The sequence below is a fragment of the Rhinoraja longicauda genome, chromosome 26 (assembly GCF_053455715.1).
Source record: "Rhinoraja longicauda isolate Sanriku21f chromosome 26, sRhiLon1.1, whole genome shotgun sequence".
Lineage (NCBI taxonomy): Eukaryota > Metazoa > Chordata > Chondrichthyes > Rajiformes > Arhynchobatidae > Rhinoraja > Rhinoraja longicauda.
In genome coordinates, this window is record NC_135978.1 from 12,713,853 (window position 1) to 12,741,159 (window position 27,307).

General features: G+C 43.2%; 1 protein-coding gene across 1 annotated transcript in view; it reads left to right on the top strand.

The window, feature by feature from the left end:
* Positions 1-18,247, top strand: part of vps37d (VPS37D subunit of ESCRT-I) — a 30,115-nt gene extending 11,868 nt beyond the window's left edge. Inside the window, exons 3-4 of the mRNA XM_078422092.1 lie at positions 6,437-6,519; positions 17,744-18,247. Of these exons, the coding sequence (XP_078278218.1) occupies positions 6,437-6,519; positions 17,744-18,247 (587 nt within the window). The remainder of the gene's footprint in view (positions 1-6,436; positions 6,520-17,743) is intronic.
* Positions 18,248-27,307: the final 9,060 nt, after the last annotated feature.

Consider the following 27,307-nt stretch of genomic DNA (forward strand, 5'->3'; position numbering starts at 1 on the left):
TCCAGGCATGGTCTCGCCAGGGCACTATCGAGCCCCTGGATCTTGTTCCACTGTTCAAAAAGATAGTTCAAAATCTGATTTTGGCTTCTGCCCTACTTTCCTGCCAGTTCACCATATACTTTGACTCTTCTCTGGATTAAAAACTTCTCCATCATCTAGAAAATCAGTCTCATGAACTTTGATTAAATTACCACTGAGGCAAATGTCCCCTTCCATAGATAATGGGACCAAAATGATAGTTATTGCTTTATGTACGATCTCACTAAGGCCTCTTCTATTCCAATTCATTTTCACTAAACATTTGCCTACCTACATTTGCCAACTTGCCCAACATATCTACTGAATTTACTTTGTTAAGTCCATTTTCAGATTATTCCCAAGATCAATCTAAAATTCTATCATATTTTCATTTGCACTTCCCCAGAGGTCCTTTCACCACTATTATCAATTAATCAGATCTCATTCTACCATACGAGATATTAATGAGACTGATCCTTAGCTCATTCTCCACATACTTGAGAAAAAAAAAACACACTGAAGTATTCTGCCAACTTGTCCTCCACATTATCACTGCAGATCTGAAATGGAACAGAAACTCTGGAGGTACACACGTCACGCAGCTTCTGAGGGGGGAGGAATATGGATAATATTTCGGGTCACTGATCTTTCATTGGTACATATAATTTTACCTTCCTCTCTTTCTCCCTTCCTCTCTCCCTTCCTCTCTTTCTCCCACTCTTTCTCCCTTCCTCTCTTACTCCCTCTCTTTCTCCTTTCCTCTCTCCCTCCCTCTCTCACCCTTCCTCTTTTACCGCTCTTTCACCCTCTCTTCCTCCCTTCCTCTCTTCCTCCCTTCCTCCCTCCTTTCCTCCCTTCCTTCCTTCCCTTCCTCTCTTCCTCTCCCCCCACCCCTCTCTCCCCCCACCCCTCTCTCCCCCCACCCCTCTCTCACCCCTCTCTCCCCCCTCTCTCCCCCCCTCTCTCCCCCCCTCTCTCCCCCCCTCTCTCCCCCCTCTCTCACCCCCCTCTCTCACTCCCCCCTCTAACCCGTCTCCCTCACCCCCCTCTCCCCTCTCCCTCCCTCCCTCTCTCTCTCCCCCTCTCTACCTCTCTCTCTCCCTCTCTCTCTCCCTCCCTGCAAACCACACTGACTGCAACCTCCACACGGACAGTTCGATCATGGGAACAGTGAGGCAGCGACTCTGCTATCTACGCCATTATACCTTCCAATGGGTGTTAATATTATATCTTTGTGGATCCTCTGTGTTCTGTACAAGTGAAGCCGTTGACCATCCAACAATTAATTAAATGGGCTGGCGTAAAACCAAGAGCAACTCTCTGAACAAGGGCGAGGACTGACTAACTCCATATGGTTACGCTGGAGTCAAGGGGGAAATGCTGGCACCAAGCCCGTGCTGATTTGATTGCTTGGTGCTGTGAGACGATGCAAGCTCGTTGGCACAAGAACAGGCGGCGATCGAGGTTACGTGGGGTTTACCGAGGGTGCTGTGCAGCAGATGGGTGAGGCCGGAGAAGCAGACGGCAATCCTGGTGGAGCTGATTTCGCGGTCACTTGGTGGGATTTCCCCTGTGCATTGCAGACCAAGTGCACAAGCACATCCTCATTATCTCCCTATTACTGACTCCTGCTCCCATCGTTCCTCCCATCTGCTCTGCTCCCAGCTGCAGTCATGCGACACATCCAAATACAGTGCATCAGGCTCGCAGCCTGTGCACACAGACTGCAGTCTGAAGATAAACCAACATATTATTCTGCAATTTCTTTCCTCCGTTTTGGAATGGCTGTATTTCCGATGGGTTTAAACATTTCTTGAAACTAAATTATATTCTTTGCCGGTTGCTCTATGATAACATGTAGTAACTAAAAGGTTGCGTGTCTGCTTATTGTGGAGTGCAGGGAGCAGAGAACAAGAATAACATGATAATCACGTTTCAAGGACACGTCACGAGTAGTTATCCGACCAGAGGAGTGAAAGGAGTAGACAGTGTGAGTGTGGTGGAATAGTTGAAGAGGATTTAATATCAGACGATTGAATGGCACAGCAGCCATGTTAATTCTATTACGTGTTAAACCTTTGGGTGAATGTGTTCCTGTCCTCTGCCTCAGACTTCCTTTGTGTGAGCCTGTCTATTGGGATCTGGCCATTTGTCATTATGAATAATTTGCATAGATCAGGTTTTCAAAATCTCAAATAACAGCCGAGAAGGTTGTTGGCTGCAGCCTTCCCCCATTGACGAACTGTACACTGCAAGGGCCAGGAAGCGAGTGGGTAAGGTCATCTCTGACCTCTCTCACCCTGGCCACAAATGCTTCGAACCACTTCCCTCTGGGAAGGCGACTCCGGACTGTCAAAGCAGCCACAGCCAGACATAAAAACAGCTTTTTTTCAACGAGCTCTACTCAATAACCAAAAGTCTGTAGCCTCCTTTTGCTCTGGTATTTTTTTTCATTCTTCACATTTTTAAACTATAATGTTTTATTCTTAATGTTTTAATGTTTTATTCTTAATTGTTTACTGTATGTCGTGTTGTTACTTGCGAGCAAAGCACCAAGGCAAATTCCTTGTATGTATACATACTTGGCTAATAAAATTTATTCAATTCAATTCAATTCAATTCAGTTCAATAATCTGTTTCATATTGAGGTCTTTTCCGAAGAAAACAAACTCTGTTTCCTTCATCCCCTTGAAGCTTATTCGTGCTTTCTGAATTAATTATAATCCTTGTCAAATAACAATGACCTTCCCAGGATTGAGCACCCAGATTGTATACTCCTGCAAATAGGTTCTAACCACTGTCGAAGAACCAAAGCAGTCTTTAGACTTTAGAAATACATCGTGGAAACAGGCCCTTCGGCCCATCGAGTACACGCCGACCAGTGATCACCCCATTCACTAGCACCTACAAACTAGGGATAATTTACAATTTATAGATGCCAATTAACCTTCAAACCTCCAAGTCTTTGGAGTGTGAGAGGGCCTGTTTCCACGCTGTATAACTCTCTGACTCAATGAAACTGGAGCGTCCAGAGAAGACCCACACAGTCACAGGGAGAATGTATAAACACTGTACAGGCAGCACCCGTTGTCAGGATCGAACCCAGGTCTCTCGTGTTGTAAAGCAGCAACTCTATCGCTGCGCGCCCAACGAGCCTCTACGGACCTAGCCTCCGTTTCCCTTCATGTAACCTGCTCCCATAGAATTTGTATAATAATTAGTACGTGGGACTTTGTTTGCCCTTTGACTAAACTTTGCATATGTAATAGCTGAAGTGTCCAACAATTCAATGATTTTGTGGACTTTTTTTGTACATTTCCGGGTGTGACGAAGTGCAGTTTGGTCAGCTTCTGGTTTTCAATAGTTATCAAGAGTTTTATTAGTTAAATAATTTTCAGTGCTGTTTAATTGTTCTGATCTCTTCCTCTGTGTTAAACAATTGCCTGCTTCAATTGGTACATTGTTAATCTGCACCATCATGGAGATGAGGACAGGATGATTGAAGACAGAATGATGGGCAGTTTATTGTCCCCCCAACTGGGTTCACTGCTCTGACCTTGGCGATGACCTGATGGTTTAGTAGTTCATTTACACACAAAAGCTGGCACTAAAATGCTATCGCACATCGGACTTGTCAGTTTATTCAAACATACACCTCGTGAAAAGGCTCAAGTGTTTTAAGAGCTGCCGATTCGCAGCCATTTACTTGTTTGGAAATCTAAAAAAACTGCACACACTGGAAATCTAAACTAAAACCAGAAAATTGCAGAAAGGCTCCGCAGGCCAGTCAACATTTGTGGAGAAACAGTATTTTAAGCCACGACCCCCCTCATCAGACTGAGAAAGAGAAAAACAACACAAAATGCTGGAGTTTCTCAGTGAGTCAGACAGCATAAGGTCAGAAGAAACTTTTTCACCCAGAGAGTTGTGAATTTGTGTAATTCTCTGCCACAGAAGGCAGTGGAAGCCAATTCACTGGATGAATTTAAAAGAGAGTTAGATAGAGCTCTAGGGGCTAGTGGAATCAAGGAATATGGGGAGAAGGCAGGCACAGGTTACTGACTGTAGATGATCAGCCATGATCACAATAAATGGCGGTGCTGGCTCGAAGGCGCAAATGGCCTCCTCCTGCACCTATTTTCTATGTTTCTATGTCATAAGTGATAGGAGTAGAATTAGGCCATTCGGCCCATCGTCTACTCCGCCATTCAATCATGGCTGATCTCTCTCTCCCTCCTAACCCCATTCTCCTGCCTTCTTCCCATAACCTCTGACACCTGTACCAATCAACAATCTATCTCTGCCTTAAAAATATCCAGCGTCTATGGAGAGCATGAATAGGTGATGTTTCGGGTTGGGACCTTTCTTCAGAATGTTCTCCGGCGATGTTGCTTGACTTGCTGAGTTAGTCCAGCAATGTGTCCTTTTGTGTAAACCAGCATCTGCAGTTCCTTTTTTCTACAAAGAGAGAAACACGTTAGTTGAGTTAGCAGAGAAAGTGGGGGATGGCAATGGGTGGGAAAAAGGGGATTGCTCTGAAAAGGTGAAATAATAGTCATCAAAGGGTCGTTTACTCCCTTGTGTAATGTGTTGCTTGTTAGAAAGTCTGTGTATAAATGAAAGAGAATGGAAACTGGATGACATGAAAAATGGTCAGTCCCGATACAAACAGTCAAAAAGTGTGAGTTTTCTAAAGTTAGAAAATTTAACATTGAGTATTACAGGCTGCAAGTTGCCCAGGCAAAATATGAGGACTTTAGTTTAGTTTAGAGATACAGCGTGGAAACAGGCCCTTTGGCCCATTGTGTCTTCGCAGACCAGCGATCTCCACACATTTGCACAATCCTACACACACGAGGGACAATTTACAATTATACCAAGCCAATTAGCCTACAAACTAGTGCATCTTTGAAGTGTGGGAGGAAACCAGAGCACCCGGAGAAAACCCATGCAGGTCACGTGGAGAACGTACAGCTCTGTACCGAGCGGCACCCGTAATAAGGATCGAACCTGGCCCTCAGGAGCCGTAAAGCAGCAACTCTACCGCTGCCACCATTCCTCAAGCTTGTGTTGGGCCTCTTTATGACAGTGGCAAAGGACAGAGATAGATATGTCAGAGTGAGAGTAGGGCGGTACATTAAAGTGGCAAGCAACTAGAAGCTCAAAAACTGTCCTTTCGCCTCTGAAGAAGGGTCCTGACCCAAAACGCCACATGTCCATATTCTCCAGAGATGCTGCACGACCTGCTGAGGTACTCCAGCACTTTGTGATTTTCACCTCTTCCCGACCCAGAGACTAAACAGGTAAGGCAATAATTCACTTGCACTTCCAATCTAGTTTATGGCATAAGATGTTCACAGTGTGGTGTCTCTCCCTTGGAGAAATCAAATGCAGATTGAGGGGTCGTTTTGTGGATCACCTGCACTCAGTCTGCAGGGTGACCCTGAGCTTCCAGTTGCAGCTCTCATTCACCATCCTGCCTCCACTCTGACCTCTCTGTCTGAAGCCACCTGCTCTGTTGTGGATTGTTACCCATCTCCACTCAATGTCCCTTCGCTGAATCACACCAGCCTCAGTTTTTCCCAACAATTCCCAACAATTCCCAACAATTGTTTAATGAAAACGAATGATTAGGGGATTGGACACATTAGAGGCAGGAAACATGTTCCCAATGTTGGGGGAGTCCAGAACAAGGGGCCACAGTTTAAGAATAAGGGGTAGGCCATTTAGAACGGAGATGAGGAAGAACCTTTTCAGTCAGAGAGTGGTGAAGGTGTGGAATTCTCTGCCTCAGAAGGCAGTGGAGGCCAGTTCGTTGGATGCTTTCAAGAGAGAGCTGGATAGAGCTCTTAAGGATAGCGGAGTGAGGGGGTATGGGGAGAAGGCAGGAACGGGGTACTGATTGAGAGTGATCAGCCATGATCGCATTGAATGGCGGTGCTGGCTCGAAGGGCCGAATGGCCTACTCCTGCACCTATTGTCTATTGTCTATTGAATAAGTTTGGGGATTTTCAAATGAACATTTTTTCTTCGTCATTTTTCACATGTGATGACTCCTGGGCTTTCAAAGTGGAATAAACACCACTGTGTTAAGCTGTAATAGGAAAGTGCTGGGGTCAGGCACTCAGCGGATCAGGCAGCATCTCTGGAGAACAAAACATCCGAAACATCCCCTATCTACGTTCTCCAGAGATTCTGCCTGACCCGCTGAGTTACTCCAGCACTTTGTGTCTTTTTATGTAAACTAGCACCCGCAGTTCCTTGTGCCTACATGTTAAAATGTAATATTGTTCCCAATTCAGTAAGGCAATGGTGGTCTGGAGGATATTGCCTGGGGGTGAGTAAGTGATGCCTCTTTACATGAGCACTGTAATCCCCAGCTACGAGCCACTGATCCACCTGGTTTCTGTCTCCACAGCTGCTTACCTGGAGAGACACAGCCCCAAGTCTGCACTCAAGCTCCTAGAGAAAGACATGGTCAAAAAGGAAGAGAAATCTGAGGTGAGCTCTTAACAAAACTAAAGCCCTCACGACCCCTTTTCTGATAGACTTGTCCCCTACAACACAACCTGCAACCATAAAAATCAGAGGAGTTTTTTTTTTGTGTAGGAAAAAAAACTGCAGATGCTAGTTTAAATCGAAGGTAAACCCAAAATGCTGGAGTAACTCAGCGGGACAGGCAGCATCTCAGGAGAGAAGGAATGGGTGACGTTTCGGGTCGAGACCCTTCTTCTGTCTGAAGAAGGTTCTCGACCTGAAACGTCGCCCATTCCTTCTCTCCTGAGATGCTGCCTGACCCGCTGAGTTACTCCAGCATTTCGTGTCTCCTTGAGGAGTTTTTTTGCTGTACCGTATCATAAATATTGAAACAATCATCTTTGTCTATGCTTTGTCATTTTAATTATGATGATGCCTAAAAATTTTAAAACCCAAATATGTGCAGAAAATCTCAAATCTGACCCAACCATAATGTTAGAAAGATGTTGAAAGAGAGGGAACCAAGGTTATTATGTAGGTTATTACTATGTAAACAGACACCCTCAGATAATTGCTGGTTTAAATTACATTCTGTTTATGGTTCAATGGTTTCTAAAGTACAGTGAAATACTCTTTTTCACATTCAGCTCAGAAAGACTATCATCGTACATAAGCACAATCCCCCGGTAAGTACAGAATGTACAGGGCAGCCCACTGTCTTAACTGCAAGTGGCACCATTTTGCGGCCATTTTACAGTCCCGGCAGCAGCTGACCACAAAGGCCCATTGCAGCCGTCGCCTCCATTCCAGTCGCCCCGCGAACCATCGTCCCTCTTCTTGCACAGCCCCCTTCAGCCCTTGTTGCCCAGGGGGCACCTCCTGCAGCCGACCTTGAGGGTGCATAAGGTAAGACCCCCCATCCCGTACCACCCTTAGAGCTCTTCATCCAGCATTCACTGCCGTCTCCCTCCATCCTCCTGTTCGGGCGAGCCAAGCCTGTGGTTGGAATACAGCCCCGGCTCACCGCATTATATCAGGCCAACTGATTGTGAGCTGTCAAAAGAGCAAATCAAGCACATCGGAGATGAAAGTCCTCAGCCTGGGAATGTTTTTAATTTATTTTCATATTGCTCAACCAAATAGATTAGCATTTTGTGTCATTTTGATTTTTCTGAGACTTTGTTACTTCCTCTCTTGCGTCTGAGACAAAAGGTTGTGAGTTCAAGTTCCACCTCGGATCTGAGCACATAATTTGTGCTGCTACTTCAGTTTGCAAAGCTGCATAAGGTTTTAAACTGAGGCCCAGTTGCCTTTTCATTTATACATTAACCAGTTTTATAGCCATTCACAGCAGGATTATTTTCTGGTATCCTGGCCACTTGAGATCAATAACTAGTGACCTATCTTGTTCTCATCAGAGAAATGCTGCTTTTACCCCTGTGACAAAAGGGACTGTATTTCAAGGCTGTTATTGTCCTTGTGCTTTGATGTTCATTCATGAGGAGTAAAAAGTAGGAGGATTATCGGGTCACGTCTGTAAGGTGAGTTTGGCGATTGCAATGAATCTCCACTTCTCTAAACTTGAATACATTTAATAATTTCTGAATTTAATCACCCTCTTTGGTGCCACAAAATGCTGGAGTAAATCAGCAGGTCAGGCAGCATCTTGGAGAGAGGGAATGGGTGACGTTTCGGGTTGAGACCCTTCTTCAACCATTGAACCATAAACAGAATGCCTGACCTGATGAGTTACTCCAGCATTTTGTGATACCTTCGATTTGTACCAGCATCTGCAGTTATTTTCCTACCCTCTTTGATGCCTTAAGGGTCACAAGGGACTCTCCTCTACCATTTGATAATATCACGGTTGATCTCTTTGTAATCTAAACATATTCCCTTCTACCTGCATAACTTTTCACCTTGTTTATCAAGAACCTGCCTTCAAATGCTCAAAGTGGAAGTGACTTATGACAGCTCATGAATCTCCGGAAATAAAAATCTACCTCATCTTAAATGGGTGACCCCTTATTTTGTTAGTGATTTCCAGTTCTAGTTATTCTTGTGAGGAAGCATTCCCTGCATGTTCTCCGTGTCAAAACCTCGAACGTCTTGTATGTTTCAATCTTATCAGCCCTCACTGTTTTAACTCTGCTGGATTGAAGCCTTCATAGTCTGACCTTTCCTCATTGTCCAGTAAACCTTCTCTCAATTACTAGAGTGAAACGGTGGCGCAGCGGTAGAGTTGCTGCCTTACAACACCAGAGACCCGGGTTCGATCCTGACTACGGGTGCTGTCTGTACGGAGTTTGTGCGTTCTCCCCGTGACCTGCATGGGTATGCTCCGGGAGCTCCAGTTTCCTCCCACACTCCAAAGACGTACAGGTTTGTAGGCTAATTGGCTTGGTGTCATTGTAAATTGTCCCTAGTGTGTGTAGGATTGTGTTTGTGTGTGGGGATCGCTGGTCGGCGTGAATCTTGTGGGCCGAAGAGTCTTTTTCCGTGCTATATCTCTAAACTAAATTACTTCTTATATATTAACATCCTTCCTTAAATACAACCAATATTGTACACGTTACTCCAAATGTGGTCTCACCAATGCTCCATATAATCTCTGCCTTTGTATTCAAAAATCCCAATGCTTCATCAGTTTTTCTAATACTCACTGCACCTGCACGCTAACCTTTTGAGATCCGACTCCTTCTCGAACCTCTGCAATCGTTCATCATTTTGATAAGATTCCTTTATCAAATTTCCCCCTAGACTGGATAACTTAATGTTTTCACACATAATACTCCATTTACCAGATTCATTCATGTCTCTTTACTGCCTCTTTATGTTGTCCTCACAACTTACTTTCCCATCTATCCTTGTGTCATCTGTGAATTTGGCAACCAAATCTTTGGCGTTTTGTATAAATTGTTCAATGTTAAGACCCCAGCCCTGATCCCTGTGGCACACCACTCATTGCATCTTCCATCAAAAATAATTTATGCCTGCTGTCTGTTTCCTGTTAGCCAGCAACACTCTATCCATGCTAATACGTTACCCCCAGCACCAGGAGCTTTTGTTTTGCACCATAATCTTTGATGTGACACGTTATTAAATGCCCTCTGGAAATTCGAATATAAAAATTCTACTAGGTTCCCTTTTTTTTTCATAGCATAACTTACTTGTTCAAAGAGCATCAATAAACTGGTCAAACAGAATCTCCTCCGCCAAAACCATTTTTGGCTTTGCTTGATTACCTTGGATTGATATAATACATTTAATACTAGCTTCCAACACTTTCCCATTGACAGATGTTCAGCAAACTGTCCTTCTCTACCTCTCCCTCCTTTCTTAAATATAGGAGTAGGCAGGATGTGAATTAATGTCATGGTGAATAAGACTCGAGATTACTTGCTGTTAATATGTGGGTATTGGGAAACTAATCATGATTTGTACCTTTTAAAAGCACAAATACTCGCACTAATGGCACCAACTAGCAGCACATAAACACACACAGTGCGTTTTTGAGCATGTTTTTATCGGCAATTAAATTTCAACCCATTTATATTTTAATACATCCCTTGATCGTCAGATTATAATGGATCATTATTTCATTTATTTTTTGATGGATCATTTGTTTCTTTATTTATCGATGGATCGTATCTGCCCAGTTTGGATTCTTTTTATAAAGATTTGAATGCGCGATGTCTCCATTCATTGTTAGTTTTAACTCCACCAGCAATGGTCATCTCCTAACTCTGAGAGTATAAAAAGTTGAATAAAAGTTCTGTGCATCCATATCTACTACAGAACTCTAGATTGGGTGCCACGTTTTATACATGATTCCCTTCTGACAATAAACAGCAGAGTTGGTATCGCAACTCTGGGCAGCACGGTGGCGCAGTGGTAGAGTTGCTGCCTTACAGCGAATGCAGCGCCGGAGACTCAGGTTCGATACTGACTACGGGCGCCATCTGTATGGAGTTTGTACGTTCTCCCCGTGACCTGCGTGGGTTTTCTCCGAGATCTTCGGTTTCCTCCCACACTCCAAAGACGTACAGGTATGTTGGTTAATTGACTGGGTAAATGTAAAAATCGTCCCTAGTGTGTGTAGGATAGTGTTAATGTGCAGGGATCGCTGGGCGGCGCGGACTCGGTGGGCCGAAGGGCCTGTTTCCGCGCTGTATCTCTAAATCTAAAAAAATCTAAATGTTTCACCCTCGGCTTCCTTCATTGGCTGCTGGTAATTGTAAACTTCCATTTGGAGCCCTGTTATACAACAACCCTTGTAGGTTACATTGTGCAGGACCCCCCACAAGATTATAAGGCTGGTCTTATTGTTGATTCTTCACAACACAGCTGGAGGAGAAATCCTTATCAAAAAGAGATCAAAAATCTGGAAACCCGAACATTCCTTCTTCTGAGTGCATTAAAATTTAAAATAGAGGCAATCTGCTCAAAAGGAATATCAAAACCAGGGAGAGGTTCTCTCAGAATCCCAGGAGGGGGATTCAGAACAGCTGGTATGTGTGCTTGCAACAATTCTCACCTGCTCTGGCTGAGAGAGCATACTGAATATTTATATACAAAGTGGTACAAAGGGAATGACATCCAAATCCACCAGAAAATAATTAAATGAGTTGAAAGGATATTGGAGAGCACAATGCTGTGGTTGAAGAGGCAGGACTAACAACAACTGCTTCTGCTTCACTCAACTGATAAGGGCATAAACCGAAGCTTCACTGGGCTGAATTTGCACTGTGGAGCATCCTGTTATAGCGTGGTGCTCCGTCTATGTCACCCCCGATATATGCAAATGCAGGAGTTGTTTTCACAAACAAACAGTCCAAAAAAGTCAGTTAATTTTGTGTCATTGGTGTTGGTTGAGGTAGAAATATTGTCTAGTACTTGGGAGCAAATCTCCTTCAGACTGTGCTCTGGAATCTAGCACCTGCTTAATTTGAAGTAATAGCACTATTTTTGAACCCGACTCATTGTATTTTTGCTGCTAAGTAGGAAGGCTGTAAGTGCTGTCCTGGACTTGTGTATTAGCTAGGCTGGTACTTCCACATGATGTGGAGGGAGTTTTGTACAGTATTTTACCACCATGGATACCAAATACACTTGTATCAATTAGAGGAGCTGACTAGGGTAGGGTAGGGCATAGGTTTAAAAAAGACAATAACTGAGCATCCCATCCACTAGTCCTTGGTTCAGAGGCAGATCTATTCTATCGAGGTGACACAGCTGCTGCCTCACAGCTCCAGGTTTGATCCTGACTCCTGGTCCTATGTGTGTGTGTGTGGAGTCTGCACGTTCTGCATGGGTTTTCTCCAGGAACTTTGGTTTCCTTTCACATCCCAAAAACATGTGGGCAATAAGTTAATTGGTCACTTTAAAAAGACAAAAATGTGAGCAGCACTCCATTTTGGCCTCACAACATCTTGTACATTTAAAAAAATACTTAGACTAAAGGAACTGCAGATGCTGGATTTTTTTAAAAGACACAAAGTGCTGAATAACCCAGTGGAACAGGCAACATCACTGGAGAACATGGATAGACAATGTTTTGGGCTGGGAGCCTCCCTCAGACCCCCTCCCTCAGACCCCCTTCCTCAGACCCTCTTTCCTATTTCTTAATTCCAACCATCTTGCAAAAAGAGGTCAAAATGCCATTTGCTTTGCTAACTTCTTACTGCAACTGTCTGCTAATTTCTTGCAATTCATGCACTAGAACGCCCAGATCTCTGTATTCCACTTCATTAAGGTAACAGCTTGCCTTTAAATTTTTCCTTCCCTAAGTGCATGACCACGTATTTCCCCACATTCAACTGTAATTTCCAGGTTTTCAGCAGTTATTCAACCTATCGAAATCCTGCTGCAGAATCCAAGGATATGGCTCCAAAACTCACAATCAGTTGCAAAGAGTCACACCTCCTGAGAAGTTGAGGTAATTACGGGTTCTTTCTTTTATTACAGTCGCCTCCTTAAATCACTGTCGGTCCACCCTAAAGTCAAATATCACTCAAATAAGTCGTTTTCTTGTCACAATCCTCACTCCAAGTAGAACACCTCTCCCGTTCCGAACCCTCCAAGACCTATGTGTTGTCAGACTGGCTGACTACCCTATAATTGGTTGACCATAAATTCCACTAGCCTGTAACCCTTACAAAAAAAAACGTCAAGTCCCAAGACCCCAATACTTTAAATGTAAATGAAGCTACTTATAATTTTCTAAATCCCTTTATGGCCTTGATGCAACTGTCTCTGTTACCTACTCCAAACCTACAATCTAATCCCCTTCCTCAGTTCTCCATTCTTTGGGTATCCTACATATCTCCCCTCTTCAGTCTTCTGTTCATTATTCCACCAGGTCCCATAACCTGTGGCTCCCCTCATCAATCCGTGCAGTTCTCTAATTCTTTCTTACTTTGAGATTGTCATTCCCAGGGATTTCTCACCATTCTTTGGTTTAATGTCCCTTACCCCTCAGGAGAGCACTTGAGGTATTTTACATATCCAAGCACAAAGTAGAATGTAATATTGCTGCCAATCGCTCACACGGTGATAGAACTGTCCTCCTTTTGGAACTGCCCAGGGTTTCTCATCTCTAATCTGCTCCCAGCCATGGTCACAGGGAGGTGGTGATATCTGCATTGGTCTCTTAAATTAGGCAAGCAGAGGGTTCATTTAGAGTCCAATGGGCTGAATAATTATTTATGTATTGTGAGCGTTCAATAAGCAAACGTGAAGCTTTCTTCAAATTTGTAAGGCTCATAAATGTTTGAAAAAATTTTAAATGGCAAAAGGAGTTTTTTAAAACTCTGCAAACTCATTGGGTTGTAATATATCTTTAAGCCAGGCCTTTCTGACCTCTGTGCTTTTACACTGATCTATAATAGATAAGAGAGTTGTGTGGTGTGCCTGCTTCACGTAGTAATATCATTAGCATTCAGCGTGCCAGCCTAAAGTCTCAACATCTAAATAGATTAAGCCTGCCGCCTCACAAATAAACCATTGCCTTTTTCACGAATTTGTGCCTTAAGGAAAACGTTGCGCAGTTAAAGTCTGAGGAACCATGGCATGCAAATGTGACATTCTACTTTAGTATTTGCCTTATCAATACAGTGCATCCCAGTGTTTACAGTGTTCACAAAATAAACCTAGTCTGGCTTGCTCATTGATGACTGCCCTGTGTAGATTAACAGAAGCTTATGCTTCCTTCAGAGAGGCCTGGCTAGATGCAAGAATGCATTGCACATGGCAGCCATGTCTCATAAGGCAATCGCCCCCTGACACATACGGAAGCTTCGAAAACATTGTCTGGATCCCTATCAGCAGCAGCGAGTGGAAATTAAAGTAGATGAAGCTCAATGCTGAAGATAAAAATTGAAGTGCAATGAAGGCCAAGTACATTTCCACGGCATGTGTATTAAACAGGCTTGCTGAGCGTTCCCAATAATAAATGTTTACTAAAAGAAAACTAGTGATATTTCACTTTCATCTCAGAAACACAAGCATCTAACACCGCGAGGAGGATCAAGATAGGCAGAAAGTGCTTCATTATTTCAGGAAGCTGTGGTCCACACAAACCACTCTGTACCTGAGTAATGTTCTGCACCAGATGCCACGTTGGCTGCCTGACTGCAGAGCAGTTCTGAACAAAGGCATTTCTTGCGTCAAATTTAACACAGGAAATGTATATTCCCTCCCCCAACTAGCTTGACTGAACCATCAGTTATTGTATCAAAAGAAGTAAAAACTGAACAATTGGGTCTGCAATCCGAATTGCAATCTGCAGTGGTTTGGCACGCCATTCAACTGGACCGTACAGTCACGTGACTCACGTACAACGCATGACTTAAACTGGGCTGACCACCAATTCATGACCGACTGGCAATGACCTGCATTGGATATGAACAGCATAAAGATACAGTGTGTACGAAGGAACTGCAGATGCTGGTTTAAACCGAAGATAGACACAAAATGCTTGAATAACTCAGCGAGACAGGCAGCATCTCTGGAGAGAAGGAATGGGTGACGTTTCGGGTTGAGACCCTTCTACAAACAGCTCTGAGGAAGGGTCTCAACCCAAAACGTCACCCATTCCTTGTCTCCAGAATGCTGCCTGTCCCGCTGAGTTACTCCAGCATTTTGTGTCAATCTTCAGGATAAAGATACACCCATCGTCAACCATGCCATGTGTTCCTCATGAATGGCCAGGGGTATGTGTGTAAAGTGTGAAAACTATCTCACGTATTGTGGTAGGTTTCATGCGGAAGTACAAAGTGGTACATTGTGGCAGGAAGAATGAGAGGACGCTGTGTTGAACTAGGTGGTAAAATGTTAAAACAAAGGTGCAGGAATTGACAGACGTGTACCTGCTTAATTCATCGAATGTGTCAGAGCAGTTTCAGACAACATGTGGTTTCCTGGGCTTCACAAGCCAGGGCAGAGTGTGCAAAACAGACAGGTTTGGTTGAACCTCTATAAACATTGACTGAAGTATTGCATTGTATTGTCTGTACTTTAGCCGCATCATGTAGGCCTTAGAGAGGCTTTAGAAAAGCTTTTCCAGAATGAGGGACTTTGATTATCTGCAGATGTGGGAAATCTTGGATCATCTCCCCTGGAGCAGTGAAGATGAGAGGACATTTGATGTACAAAATCTTGACTGATTTACATGGGATAAATGGAGAAAATATATTCCCATTGGTGGAGGGATCAAGGACCAAAAGACATGGATTTAAAAGTTCCAAGACATGAGGAATATGTTTCTTTAACATAACAAGAAATTAATTGAAAACGCAGATTCATTTGTGGCTTTCAAAAGGCAATGGACAAACACTTGAAGTAAAATAAATTGCCAGGTTATGTGGAGGATAAAGGGGATTGGGTCTGTTTTAATTGCTCTTAAAAAAACCCCAGCACAGACTCAATGGGCTAAATAACCTCCCAGATTGTAATGATTAACCAAGCACAGCCTGCCACTGGCTACCCCACACGATCATACCTTTCTGCCTTCTGCCTGTGTGACGGACTTGTTTAACACAATCTTTGAGAATGTTCTGTCCCACAAGCAGAACAGACAAGCAGTAGTGTTGATCCGACAGCCACAATGAGGGGGATCTGGGAGCCTCCAGCATTAACTGACGTTTCATGGCATGTTCAGTGCAGTCAAGTAAACCTCCTGCAGGTAACCGTCTTAACATCTCCCACCTTGCTATCCTGATCAATCCGTTGAACATCACTTGGCAGCAAAGCCACATGGTAAACTTAGAGTTGGGAACTTAAGTTTCCATTGCTGGACATAGGTCAGTGGATTCACCACGAGCTAAAATATAAAAATGTTGGAAACACTGGCAGCACCTGTGGAAGAAGGAACGATTAACATCTTGAATTCCTTCTCTCCAGAGATGCCACCTGACCCGCTGAGTTACTCCAGCATTTTGTGATACCTTCGATTTGTACCAGCATCTGCAGTTATTTTCTTACACAACATCTTGAATTCAGGTCCTTTCATCAGAACTGGGAGAGAAAGAAATACAAGTTTGCTTTTTCTCACTCTATTTGAAAAATAAAGTGTACTAGACCAAGTGGACCCGTTGGGCCCAAACCTCTCCTGCATTGGTGCAGCACACTCTCCTCCCCCCCACCTCCCCCTCTCCACCCACCCTCCCTCCCTCCTCCCCCTTCCCCTCATCCTCCCTCCCTCTTCCCTCCTTCCCTTCCCCTCCCCTCCCCCACTCCATCCCCCTCAACCCCCCTTATCCTCCCTCCCTCCCCCCTTCCTCCCTATGAGATAGATTTGAACTTTAAAATGTGTAACTTTAAAAATATAACACCCATTTCAATGAAACCTTCCATTAGCACCAAAAGGACGACGGTGAGTAAGGTGGGCCTAAAATTGTCGCGCTATCGTGTACCATTTTGACTGTAGTTCAGGAACGAACAAACAAACAAACGAGAGTTTTAGTATATAGATTTTTCTCTTTTCACGGGTGTTCAACCTGAAATGTTTCCAATATTTTCAATTTTTGTCTGATTGTTTATGGATTAGCACTTTGCCTGCGCCTGGCTGATAATTAGGGTAGACCTATAATTTTTGAGCTGGGGAGGAGAAAGACAGAATCTAGATTTGCATCCATATTTCTGTCCATGCTCCATGGTTTAGATTTGAGCTTCCAGATGAGGGCTTAGTAGGAAAATCAACATGACAATCTATACATTTGCCATCAGCATTCACTGATTCACAATAACTACCTGTAGCTAGGGAACTAACACAATGTGAGTCTTGAGAAAACATGCGTTGAGAGAAAAAGTCAGTTCACAAATGTGGTTAATAGTTCCAACAACAATAATTTATAGGTCTTGGATATCACCGTGTTTATTAACATATTTGAATGATACAGACAAAGAGATACTGAGGGAAATCACTGTGTTCCTGGACGAGCAGTGCAGAGTCCCAGATTAATGAGTTGCCTAAATCTCACTATGGCAGTTGCAGAACTCAATCTCGATTAATAAATTAAAGTTGGAATAAAAAAGCTGGTAAAAAAGCATCAATAATGGTAACCTAACAGCTCATGTCATAAAACCCCATTTTGTTCACTCAGGTCTTTCAGGGAAGGACATCTGGCAATCTTGTCCATCTCAGACTACACGTGACTCCAGACCCACTAATGTCATCTGAGTTTTAGCTGTCACATGGTTCCGGGGACCAGGGATACGTGGGCTCGTTAGTGATGTGCAAATCGATTGAAGCAAAACGTATATTCACCAGGGGGTAAAACAATTGGCGGCTTTGGTCTGTTTCTAAATTCTTCCCAGCCATATGCAGCAAGGCTGCATCCTAGCTATACCCTAACAGCAGTGTGTGGAAAGCAACTTTGCTGCCAGAAACCATAACCAGTGCACTTACTGTAACTCAGGTGCCATATTTTGACCTGGAAATGGCCCATAAATTGAATTTATTAGCTTCACACTGATGATCCTGAGCTTTTATTGGCATGTGTTTAGAGGAGGCTTGCTGAGAGATCTGCCGGCTTGTATCAAGTCCAGTTATACTCGGTAGTGCTGTAAAACCCTGGTACTGTATCAGGACATGACCTCTCTCTGGGCCTCACATCTTCCACAGACTTGGGGCAGAGCTCATGGAGAACAGTTCTGCAGAGCACAGTGTGTGTGTGTGTGAGTTTGGGGCCCTCTCTTGTTCAGCTACAGGATTGAAGTGTATAACAAAGGTTGTTTTTCTTCCTAGGAAATCACTGACACATTTTTGGCTGGTCAGGTGTCACTGGAGAGCTTCCTGCAGAAGTACCACAGGACGCGAAAGCTTTGCCATGTGAGAAAAACACAAGTGGAAAAGCTGCAAGAGGTGATAAGAAAGGACAAGCAGAGTCAGCGGCAGGGGTTGCCACAGAGGCCGGAGCAGCGAGTGGCCTTGCACCATGCCCCTGCCAACCTGAGAAATGGACCAGTGCGTCACATGCTGCACCAGCGTCAGGGCCTCAGGCCCGCCATCGTCGTAACCCCGGACACCAGCAGTCCCTTCCTTGCACCATCACCATTTCCTCAGAGCAAGAACCTGCCTCCGCTTGGCCTGCGTGAGCACCAAGCTGCGTCCTCGCAGCCTAACACTCCATTTGCACCCCAGGCACTTCGCTCCGGCCTGCGCTTGCTCAGCCAGCTTCCAATATGGACTCCTCGGCCATTTAAGATTCAGCGGGAGTACCCGGTGCAGAAGCAGCCACCCTACCGATAGGAGCAGGCACGGGCCTTCCAAATCCAGCTCTGTGCAAACCACTGCAGGCGGGGAACAATAGAATGACGCGTTGTGGACAAAACCGCATCCAAAATATCTCGTCGGGAAAGGAAGGAGAGAAGAGAGTGAATGAAGGTAGACACGACCCGAAATGTCACCCATTCCTTCTTCCAGAGATGTTGCCCGTCCCGCTGAGTTACTCCAGCATTTTGTGTCTACCTTCGATTTAAACCAGCATCTGCAGTTCTTTCCAACACAAGAGAGTGAGTGATTTATGTGGCTTTCTTTGAAGGAGGGTCAATGGGGGAGAAATCGACTTTCAAGGCGGGATCTCGGATAGCACCTGAGCATGTTTGTAAAACAAGAGGTGGAAATCCTGTGCGATGCTTAGCAAGAGGTATCAAAAGGACTGGCACTGTCTGATTAAATGGTCGTCTCTTCATAACTAGTTAATTCGAGGGTTTGCCATGAAGAAATATTTCAAACTCCCGTTTTACAACAATGGATTTTCTACTTTTATTTCCAGAGGATCATTCTCTACAAATGTATCGGCTTTCCATGAGAACCACACTAACTGGCCTGGAATGTACGTCATGAACGCGTGTGCGAGACTTGATGAATGTTTCTATTATATATTTCCTGATGCAGCCAGTGAAACGAGTAGCTCTAAAATGAAGGTCTGTCTGACTTTAACCTACTTTGCTCAGAGGTATGAGTCTTTAAAGATGACGACACCTTAGAAATTGGGCTCCCTCCCTTGGATCCAATTGGATCAATATTGTTTTGTTGCAGCTCTGTTCTGAATGGGACTGGAACTGCTCTAGGTTACAGCTGGTGAGTTTGTGTAGACTCTCAAATGTTATCCTAAATGAAACAACACAGATATCTGCCTGTCAGAAAAAAAATCAAGCCCAACTTTTTCATGCAATCTCTGGCAATCGATTAGATGATGGGGAATTCCCCTGAGTGCACGACAATGGGTGGTTTCTTATCTTTGAACTAACCAACCTAATGCGAGGGGGTGGCCCTCTGTGTTTGGGAGTAAGTGGCTATCAGTAAATGTTAATTTTGTACCTGGCGCTGCGAAGGTAAATAGGTGACGAAAATGCCTCCGATGTACATTCTGCATTTACACTCATATCATGTACAAACACAACAAAATCCACCTGACCTTGCACGATTTGCCATAAATCTTCTTAAAGACCCTGCTCTTCCATCTGTTTTGGCAATTTCTGGTTCATTGTCAATCTTAGAAACAGAAAAGTTGAATACCTGCAACTTTTAAGAAACAATCAAAACTGAGAACACTGTTTCCTGATCTACAATGATCCATAATCGAATCGTTGAAGTATTCACCAAATGTAAATGGCACTCTTGGTTTCAAAACCTTCTATAAAAAATAGAAATCAAGTCACTGACATGAAATTTGGAAGCATTTACAATTCCCCTTGTGAATGACTTCAACAAATTATAAGAAGCAACCCTGACCTGTTTTGCATATTTACAACAGGCTTCACACACCAAATTGTTTTGAAAAATGCCACACAAGATCTGCTAGTTCATGCAAATCTAAATAAAATTAAGCCGCTCATTAAGTTTGCAGCCAGTTTCAGACCTGTTTTGCTTCTGTATGGAATTAATAACTTGAGCAATTACATTTATGTGGCTACTCTGCAGCTCTGTACCAGCCAGTGTCGGTTTAAAGTGTATGGACATCATGGTTCCTCCTGGTTTGGTCATGTACTCCCAAGTTATTCTCACTGGTTGTAGCAGTAAGATATCTGTCTCTGACCTCTGAGCCAATGGATTGTGTAAAGTGGTACTTCCGCAATGGCAGACACGATGTTTACATTTCATAGACAAGGTGATATCTTACTCTTTAGTAAAGGGCTGCAGGGTCCCAGGAAACAGGATTCCAATATATTAAATAACCTCATCCTTGAGTACGAAAGAGCACAGAGGCTTCTTAGAACTATGTGAATTTAGAACTACTAGGTCGTGATCCATTAATCCTCTGGAATTCTTTGAGGAAGGAATTTTCGAACTGAACTGACATGGAAATATAATAGATTTAGAATTTTAGTTGTTTGGTGGAGTGAGACTGTTCGTTGTAGATAGGCAGCATGGAACAAATAGGATATGAGCTTTGGAATAAAATGGTAAGAAATGGAAGATGCTGAGGTTTTTGAATGGAGAAGCTGCTCTGGAAATAGTAATATATACACGATGGCGTACTATGGATGCCATTTGATTGCAGTATTCTTCCTATAGGTTTCTGGCACTTGCAACTGACATCACGTTACAATTATCAGGGAGATAAATAGCCTTCAGAAAGATTGGGAGCACTTCAAACAGAGGGAACAATTGTTTTCAGTCGTCTGGGTAGTTTGCTATTTAATTCTTTTGTCTCCCATTTTTCAACATCTCCAGTTACCAAATCTTACACCAAGACTATTATATTCATTGGATGGCGCATTATTCTTGCAATCTTTATTCATTACTTCTCAGACTCTCTGTGTGTGAACTGGTTCTTACTGCCCTCAAATCCTATTTCTTTGTTTGGCGGGTGGATTTTAATACAGATTTACCACTGACTGACTACCTGTGGACCAATACTGAAAAAAAGCTAAGCAATAAAAAGCTAAGATCAGACTAACATGTGTTATACTGCCACAAAGCTGGACTTCAGATTACATTTGTGGGAATCCACAAAGGAATGTTAGTATAAAAAAAATACAGACGCAAGAGACTGCAGTTGCTGGAATCTTGAGTAAAAAGCAAATTGCTGGAGTAACTCATAAGTCCAGCAGCATCAATGGAGGGAAAGGGGCAGACTACATTTTGGAATTAAACAAAATGTTGTCTGTCCATTTACCTCCACAGATGCTGCATGACCCACTGAGTTCCTCCAGCAGTTTGCTTTTGACTTTTGGAAAAAAGCACACTTTTCCCTTAAAACGTGGATGCAATGCTTTTCTTTGTGCAATCATCTCTCTTTGAAACCCTCATATGCTCAAAAGAAAAAAGTCCCATCTTATCCAACTTCTCCCTATAAATCAACCATGCAAGTTAGGTAACATCCTGGTGAATCTCTTCTGCACCCTTTCCAACTTGATGACATCCTTTCTCCTTCCTGCATCATTTTGTTCCAACTTTTGTACTTGATACCCTTCCCTACGAAGGCTAGCATGCCAAAGGGCTTCTTCACCACACTATCCACTTGACTCCCCACTCTCAGGGAACCCAAATGATTGATATTGTGTTGTAAACTTAGATATCTTTCTTCATTGTCCAATGTACCTCCAATTTTGGTGTCAGCAAATTTACGAACAATGTTAACTACATTTGACATCCAAATCGTTAATGTCAATAACAAACAACAGTATATCCAGCACCGACCCCCCTGCAGCACTTCACTGGTTACATGCCTCCAGTCAGAAAAACAACCTTTCACAACAAGCCTTTGACTTCTTCCTCTAAGCCAATTTTGAATCCAATTGGCTAGCTCACCTTGGATCTTCTGCGATCTAACTGTCCAGACTGGCCTACCATGTGGGGTCTTCTCAAAATTGTCCATACAGCCAACGTCCACAGCCCTGCCCTCATTGATCCTCTTGGTGACCTTTATGTTGTCCCACTTTTTAAGAAAGGACGGAGACGGAAAACGGGAAATTATAGACCAGTTAGTCTGACATCAGTGGTGGGGAAGATGCTGGAGTCAATTATAAAAGACAAAATTGCGGAGAATTTGGATAGTAGTAACAGGATTGTTCCGAGTCAGCATGGATTTACGAAGGGGAAATCATGCTTGACTAATCTTCTGGAATTCTTTGAGGATGTAACCAGGAAAATTGACTGGGGAGAGCCGGTGGATGTCGTGTACCTTGACTTTCAGAAAGCCTTTGACAAGGTTCCACATAGGAGATTAGTGGGCAAAATTAAGCACATGGTATTGGAGGTAGGGTACTGACATGGATAGAAAATTGGTTGACAGACAGAAAGCAAAGAGTGGGGATAAATGGGTCCCTTTTAGAATGGCAGGCAGTAACTAGTGGGGTACCGCAAGGTTCGGTGCTGGGACCGCAGCTATTTACAATATACATTAATGACTTGGATGAAGGGATCTTATCTGACATATGCCTGCTTTTTCCCAACCAGAGCCTCAACATCTCTCATTAACCAGGATTTCCTCAACTTGACAGCCTTGTCCTTCAACCCTAACAGGAACATGTTGACCCTGTATTCTTCCTATCTCACTTCTGAAAGCCTCCCGCTTGCCAGCTTTCTCCTTACCTGTGAACTGATCTTCTAATCGATCTCTTCAAATTCCAGTCTAATGCTTCCAAATTCGGCCTTGCCCCAATTTTGGTTCCTAACTTCTCCATAAATACTTTAAAACTAATGGAATTATGATCACTGGTGCCAAAGTGCTCCCCGGTGACAATTCCGTCATTTGCCTTACCTCATTCCCTCAGAGGATATCCAGACTTCTTCCTTCTCTCGTAGGGCCCACTATATATTGACTAAGGAAGCTTTCTTGGACATATTAAACAAATTCCGCTCTTTACACTATGGAGACCGAGTCAGTATGAAGGAATGTGAAATCTTGCCACTCATAAACTGGCAGGAAATTGAAACCATCTCAGAGCCTAATGAAGACAAAGTGGGTGACTTTTATCAATGCTTTTCCCCAGTTGTAGTTGCTTCTACAACTGCAATGTGTATTTGGTAAAAACTCAATTTATGTGCAAAAACCTTTGCAGTAAGAAAAGCCCTGAGGAAATTCATGAAGCATCTATTTCCTGGAATCCCTCAGTGCCAATTGGAAAATGTTGATTTAATTAACTGCAGGGTCCCAAATGATATTGTCTTGATTTATAAATTGGTAGAAATCAGTTGTGATGGAAGTTTGGACAACCTGGGGTTATTTGTAACAGAGAGAGCGAAGGAGGAATTTTAATTGGTATCTAAAATGACATGGGCCTTGGACAAAGAAAGACAAAAGAGAGGAATAAATTTGAAGTGTTAGAAATTTTAAAAAATGGTTCCACGCTTAGGTTGGTGGACTTCTAGAAATCAACATCTGGTGGGGAGGATTTGCAGAGCTCTCATTACATGTGGAGCATTTTTGTGAAGCAGCTTCTTGAGATTGGGGACGGCTTGTTTTCTTGCTCTGCAAGTTGTGATGAGGCTCAAGTGAGATCCGGAGGTTGTGCCACAGTGGGGGCAGGAGGTGCTTGATGAAGTCAATGGGTTGATATTTTGGGACATCGAGCGCTCTGCCCATCATTTTTGCTGAGGTTCTATGTGCTTGCGATGGAGGAAATTCAAAGGTTGTCGGTGGGAGCCCAGGCGCTCCTTCGCCATTTCAGGTGGTCATTGGTCAAGGATTTCTATGAGATGGCGGAGATGCTACATTTGTTCAAGGAAGCTTTGAGAACAGCCTTCAAGTATTTTTCCCTGTCCTTCCAGCAATCTCTTGCTGTAATAGACCTTTGATGGGCTATTTAAGAAAGCTGCTGATATCGCCCCATATTCAGAGCTGGCTGAGCATTTTTGGAAGAAGCTGGAGATGTTGGCCTGGACGAGGATATTGACATTATTTATTCCGCCAATGGATTTGAATGATTTTTGCAGAAAGACATTGATAGTATCTCCCCAGTGCTTTAAGATATCGTAGGTAAACCATGTTTGTGAAGCATACCAGAGAGTGGGAATCACCAAATTTGAGGTCTGGACATTGGTGACATTGGTTGAATGGTTTCCCATTCATTCACTTCAGCAAGAAACTTGCAAAAGGGGAGGTGCAATATGTAACCATACTCTTCCATGCCCACGTTGCGTGGTTCATTTTTACTTCAACCTCTGTGTGCCATCTTGTGCAGGGGTCTAAGTGGGAATATTGCAGGGTCACTGGCAGTGGGTGCCGTCACAGCAGAAACACCAGTATTGGGGTGATTTTGTTTTCTACGAATGATGATTAAGAACATCATGTACATCACGCCATTTTGTACATCATGATTTCAATAAAAAATCTTTTTGCTAACAAAAATTCAGCCGCCATGTTTTAATTGTTAGGAATCTGAATGCCTTTTCTCACTGCATTAAAATGGTAATTTTTTGCCTGAAGGTTAGAATCTTTATTTGTCTAAAAAGGTTAGATTTCTAAAGACGGCATATCAGTTATTGATTCTATTCATAACAACCCTTGATATAACTGAATTATTACATCACCCACAATTTTAGTTAAGACCCCTGTTAAAAATGTTCAATAAATAGGGTTAATCCTTTGTGAAAAGAGCAAAGGATTGATACAGGAATGTGTGTTATGTTCAGTCAAAATGTGCTAAAGCATCAATTGGCTCTGCTTGTTCCACTAATTAGTAAGAATAAGAGGTTCCAAGAAATTCTCAATCTCATCCACTCTGGAGCCTATTCTATAATTGTAAAAGACGAGGCTGAAAGTTTGCAGCCACAAGGGCTGCAGACTTCGTCTACGTCAGTCTCCTGCTGAAGTCTCCACCATTACAATTCTGTACCAATTTAGAAGCACTGATTACAGCAAAGGCCAAGGCTCCCAACGACATTGCTGATGTAGTGCTGATGACTTGTTCCGCAAGTGGCTCTACCCCAATGGCAGATCATGTTGGGATATGAATGTCAGCTCGTCAAGGAGAGCTGGAAAACTGCTCATGTATCTGCAGCAATACCTGTCCCAAAGGTGTTTCAGTCTACCAACGATTTCTATCATGTTTCAGATTTTAAAACAAATTAGTGCTATAACCATAAGATAGTTTATCCACCTTCCAAATCAGGTAAGTGCTCATAGGTGAAGATTGTACATTCTTACTGTCAATGCTTGAACTGGTTTGTATGGGATATATGTTTAAGGAGCTAAATATTGTACAAGTGTTGCAATCTACATCAGATGGGTGTGTTGATGACACTGGCTGCTGGGAGTTCTTGACTGCTGAGCAGTTGACTTCCTGAGACTCGCCTCTTCAGGGCAGCACAATGGCGCAGCAGTAGAGTTGCTGGCTTACAGCGCCAGAGACCTGGGTTTGATCCTGACTGCAGGTGCTGTCTGTACGGTGTTTGTACATTGTCCCTGCGACCGTGTGGGTTTCCTCCGGTTTCCTCCCACATCCCAAAGACGTGCAGGTTTGTAGGTTAATTGGCTCCAGTAAAATTGTATATTGTCCTAGTGTGTAGGATAGTGTTAGTTGATCGCTGGTCAACATGGACTCAGTGGGCTGAAGGGTTTGTTTCCGCGGTGTATCTCTAAACTAACCTATATGAGCAGATTCAAATATATATTAATGTTCATGGATCTGAAACTGGAGCAACCATAGATTTAAGCCAAATTACTTAAAAATATTGAGATATATTAGCGATGTTTCCACTAGTGGGAAAATCTAGGACCAAAGGCAATTGCCTCAGAATAAAATGACGTGCTTTTTGAAAGGAAATGAGGAGGAATTTCTATAGTCAGAGGCTGGTGAATCTGTGGAATTCATTGCCATAGATGACTGTGCAGGCCAAGTCATTGGGTAGTTTTAAAGCAGAGATTGACAGATTCTTAATTAGTAAGCGTGTCAAAGGTTATGGAGAGAAGGCAGAATGGGGTTGAGAGGGACAAATAGATCAGCCATGATGGCAGAGTAGATTCGATGGGCCAAATGGCCTAATTCTGCTCCTATGATATATGCACATGAACTGATGAAATTATTCACTATCGTAAGGCAAGAGAAGACAATGGTTTATATATCGCCTCTGCTGTAATAATGCAATTTTTAAATTGATGCTTATAGAAAAATAACCGAGGGGAATGTGGTAGGAATGCCACCTGTCACTTTGAGTCTGTAGTGAAGGGAATATGATGTAGCTGGTGCTGAGTTCAATATGGGGGTATAATTGAATGACCACATGTTTATTCAGTTTATTGAAAAGTCAAGTAATACTGAACGCTGAATTATAAAGGTTACAACAGGGTCAGAACTCGCACAGTTCATAAACCTCCCACTGGATCACCCACAATGACTGACCGCCAAGCGTCCCATCTTGCTCTGCAGTTTCAGCCTCTTTGCTGCTGCCTGCATTCTCTTTACCTTTCCTAATGTTCCCAGGTGTAGGGTTGCTCCCATCATCTCTTCACTCAACACCTAAAGTTCTAGTTCTGGTTTTGGCAGAGCTCTGTACTGAACAGAGAAGCGGAGTATTTAAAATTTCATGATGATATATTGCTGAATAAATAGTAATGACTTGTAGAGTGTGAGTGTGTGAGATGGGAAGGTAATTTGTAACGAGAGAACTCGAGGTACTTGTATTGTAACTAAACATTCCAGATTAAGTTTCAGGTTTGAAAGGAGTGGCCTTATCATTTGGGTTCCTCTTAAAAACAACATGTTTCTTTAAAATATTACTAAATAAAAGCACTGATTTATGTGTCATTGACACACTGATTCGGATGATCCAGAGCGTGCTGAGTATTGTGGGAGTTGGATGTTACAGATGATCTCAGTAGTATTGGATGGTGATGGAGATGTGACTTTATGATCATTCCAGACCATTCATCAGCCTTTTCCTTGCTACCCATCGAATTCCATTCAATATCAAGAGACACAATATCAGAGGCATGCTGGCACAGTGGTAGAGTTGCTGCCTCACAACGCCTTGCTGTGCCAGAGACCCAGGTTCGATCCCGACTATGGATGCTGTCTTTACGGAGTTTGTATGTTCTCCCCGTGACCTACGTGGGTTTTCTCCGAGATCTTCGGCTTCCTCCCACACTCCAAGGATGTATAGGTTTGTACGTTAATTGCTTGGTATAAATGTAAATTGTCCCTAGAGTGTGTAGGATCGTGTTAATGTGCAGACTCGGTGGGCCGAAGAGCCTGTTTCCGCGCTGTATCTCTGAACTAAACTAAACTACTATCCAGAGACTCAAGATTGCTATTGAGAGATCAGATCACAATTCAGAGATTATAGATCATTATCAGGAAGTGGGACTCAAGATCACTATCCAGAGATAGTGAATCATGAAAATCAAGAAAACTACAG